The 2343-nt window shown below is 42.5% G+C and overlaps 1 protein-coding gene across 1 annotated transcript; it reads left to right on the top strand.

Moving 5' to 3' along the window:
* The first annotated feature begins 604 nt into the window (after nucleotides 1–604).
* On the top strand, nucleotides 605–1833 carry LOC110691268 (probable galacturonosyltransferase-like 3). Its single transcript, XM_021868192.1, has one exon. It carries the CDS (start codon nucleotides 694–696, stop codon nucleotides 1714–1716), a length of 1023 nt encoding a protein of 340 aa, XP_021723884.1. The 5' UTR covers nucleotides 605–693; the 3' UTR covers nucleotides 1717–1833.
* The last annotated feature ends 510 nt before the right edge of the window (nucleotides 1834–2343 follow it).

A 2343-nucleotide genomic window follows, 5' to 3' on the forward strand; every position in this document is an offset into this window, starting at 1 on the left:
AGCATCCAGGCAGAAAACAAGCTTCAGCAAACAGCTTGCATGCTGCAGTCCTCCAACAGCTTCAGCAAACAGCTTGCATGCTGCAATCGACGGTTATACCCATTGAATTTTTTTTAAAAAAAAAAACCCAAGGATAAAACACTGTCCGAGACAGCGTTTTATGCCCTACTGAATTTAAAAAAATACAGAAGGTAAAACGCTGTCTGGGACAGCGTTTACCAGTTGAATTTTTTTTAAAAAAAAAACCAGGGGTAAAACGCTGTCCGAGACAGCGATTTACCCTGGAAGCTTAGTTTGGTAAATAGTTTTGCCACGCAACCATTTTTGTCAATAGTTTACGTTTAAAGCTCAATTTGGTAAAACGTCCCTTAAGAACACTTATTATTTCTTTATTACTCACTCCAGCTTTTCCTCATAAATTCTTCTACTCCCTCAAATTGCTTTCCTACAACCCTCCCTTTTAAACAAACTATAATCAAAGGACCCATCTTTCCAGCCTGGCGTTCTTCCATTTGTTTGTTTATTTCTAACAACAATATCACTCTCCTTGACCCCACCTCACCCCCTACTCCACCGATTATATTCATTGTTTTTTCCACTCAACTAAGACAAATTAAACAATTTTCCATCAAATAAAAATACACCAAAATCTCCTCTCAATATCCTATCCCTCCATCCTAGACCACCACCACGATGCCACTCCCCCTCTCACTCTCCCTCCTCTTCACCCTCCTCACCCTCGCCTTCGCAACCGATATCCCTCGGTTCCGCGAAGCCCCAGCGTTCCGCAACGGCCCAAACTGCGCCGTTGCGGGAACACAGGGTTCAACAATCCACATTGCCATGACCCTCGATACAACATACCTCCGCGGCTCAATAGCCGCGGTATTCTCAGTTCTACGCCATTCGGCTTGCCCGGAAAACATCGCATTTCATTTTTTAACCTCTTCCCGCCACTTCCATAACCTCAACCGTACCATCACCTCAACTTTCCCTTCTCTCTCAGTCTCTCTCCTCCACTTCGACCCTCTCTTAGTCCGCGGCAAAATCTCCACCTCCGTCCGCCGCGCACTCGACCAACCCCTCAATTACGCGCGCATCTACCTCGCTGAACTCCTCCCGAACTCCGTCGATCGTGTGATTTATCTCGATTCCGATCTCATTGTCGTCGACGACGTTTCCAATCTCTGGAACATCGATCTTCGGGCCCACGTATTGGGTGCTCCAGAATACTGTCACGCTAACTTCACCAGCTACTTCACCCCGAAATTCTGGACCACCTCAGAACTCTCTAGAACCTTCCAGAAACGAGAGCGACCACCCTGCTACTTCAACACCGGGGTTATGGTAATCGACGTAAATAAATGGAGAAAAGGGGGATTCACTTCGAAACTAGAGAATTGGATGAGATTGCAAAAACGACACCGTATTTACCAACTGGGTTCATTGCCGCCATTTTTGCTGGTTTTTGGAGGTGAAGTTCAGAGAATTGAGCATAGATGGAATCAACATGGATTAGGGGGTGATAATATTAGAGGGTTATGTAGAGATTTACATCCAGGGCCTGTTAGTTTGTTACATTGGAGTGGGAAGGGTAAACCTTGGCTTAGAATTGATTCTAATCGTCCTTGTCCTTTGGATAGTCTTTGGGCCCCTTATGATCTTCTCTATTCCCCACCGTCGTCGTCAGCCGCGGTGTTGCTTTCCGACGGATGAGATTTTAAATTATTAGGTGGTTCAGGATCATCACGTCCCCGTGTGTGTACATCATTAGTTTTTGTAATTATTAATGATAAGATGGATTGGTACAATTTGCCACCGTACCCACTCTAATTTTAATTTTTTTTTGTTAGGTGGGAGTATGTTCAAAATTTAGTAAACTCCGACTAATTCAAAATTGAACCGTGTTAGACTCTATACGGGAAAATTAAAATTTCTCCCTGGTAATGTTATTGGTAAGACGGAATAACTTCCTTATTGATTTATGCATGTGGAGGTATGACCGAGTGGCAAGTTTAATTTCGAGGTTACCCGTTAAATGGTTACAATCATGCTACTAGGCTACAAGTGTATACTAGCAAGAGCTAAACGATGGAAGTAAAAAAAAAAAATAATAGGATCACTCGGACATAGAGCTTAGATACTAAAGATGCATGTGAAATTTTGTTGGCAGTTTGTTAACGTGGAGAAATATTGTTGATAGGCTAGTGATAGTGTTGATTCTGTTGAAATAATTTATTTGGGCCTTCAATTTTTAATCTATTCACTGTAAAGTCACAGATTTACAGGTGGTGGTAGTTGTAGCTTTGTAGATTTATATACTATGTTCATTTTTTTTAGTTG

This window comes from Chenopodium quinoa, unplaced genomic scaffold, assembly GCF_001683475.1.
Source record: "Chenopodium quinoa cultivar QQ74 unplaced genomic scaffold, ASM168347v1, whole genome shotgun sequence".
NCBI classification, from domain to species: Eukaryota; Viridiplantae; Streptophyta; class Magnoliopsida; order Caryophyllales; family Amaranthaceae; genus Chenopodium; species Chenopodium quinoa.

Bases quoted from the DNA above. Each gene is read 5' to 3' on its own strand.
- LOC110691268 (XM_021868192.1), top strand. From the start codon at position 694: ATGCCACTCCCCCTCTCACTCTCCCTCCTCTTCACCCTCCTCACCCTC.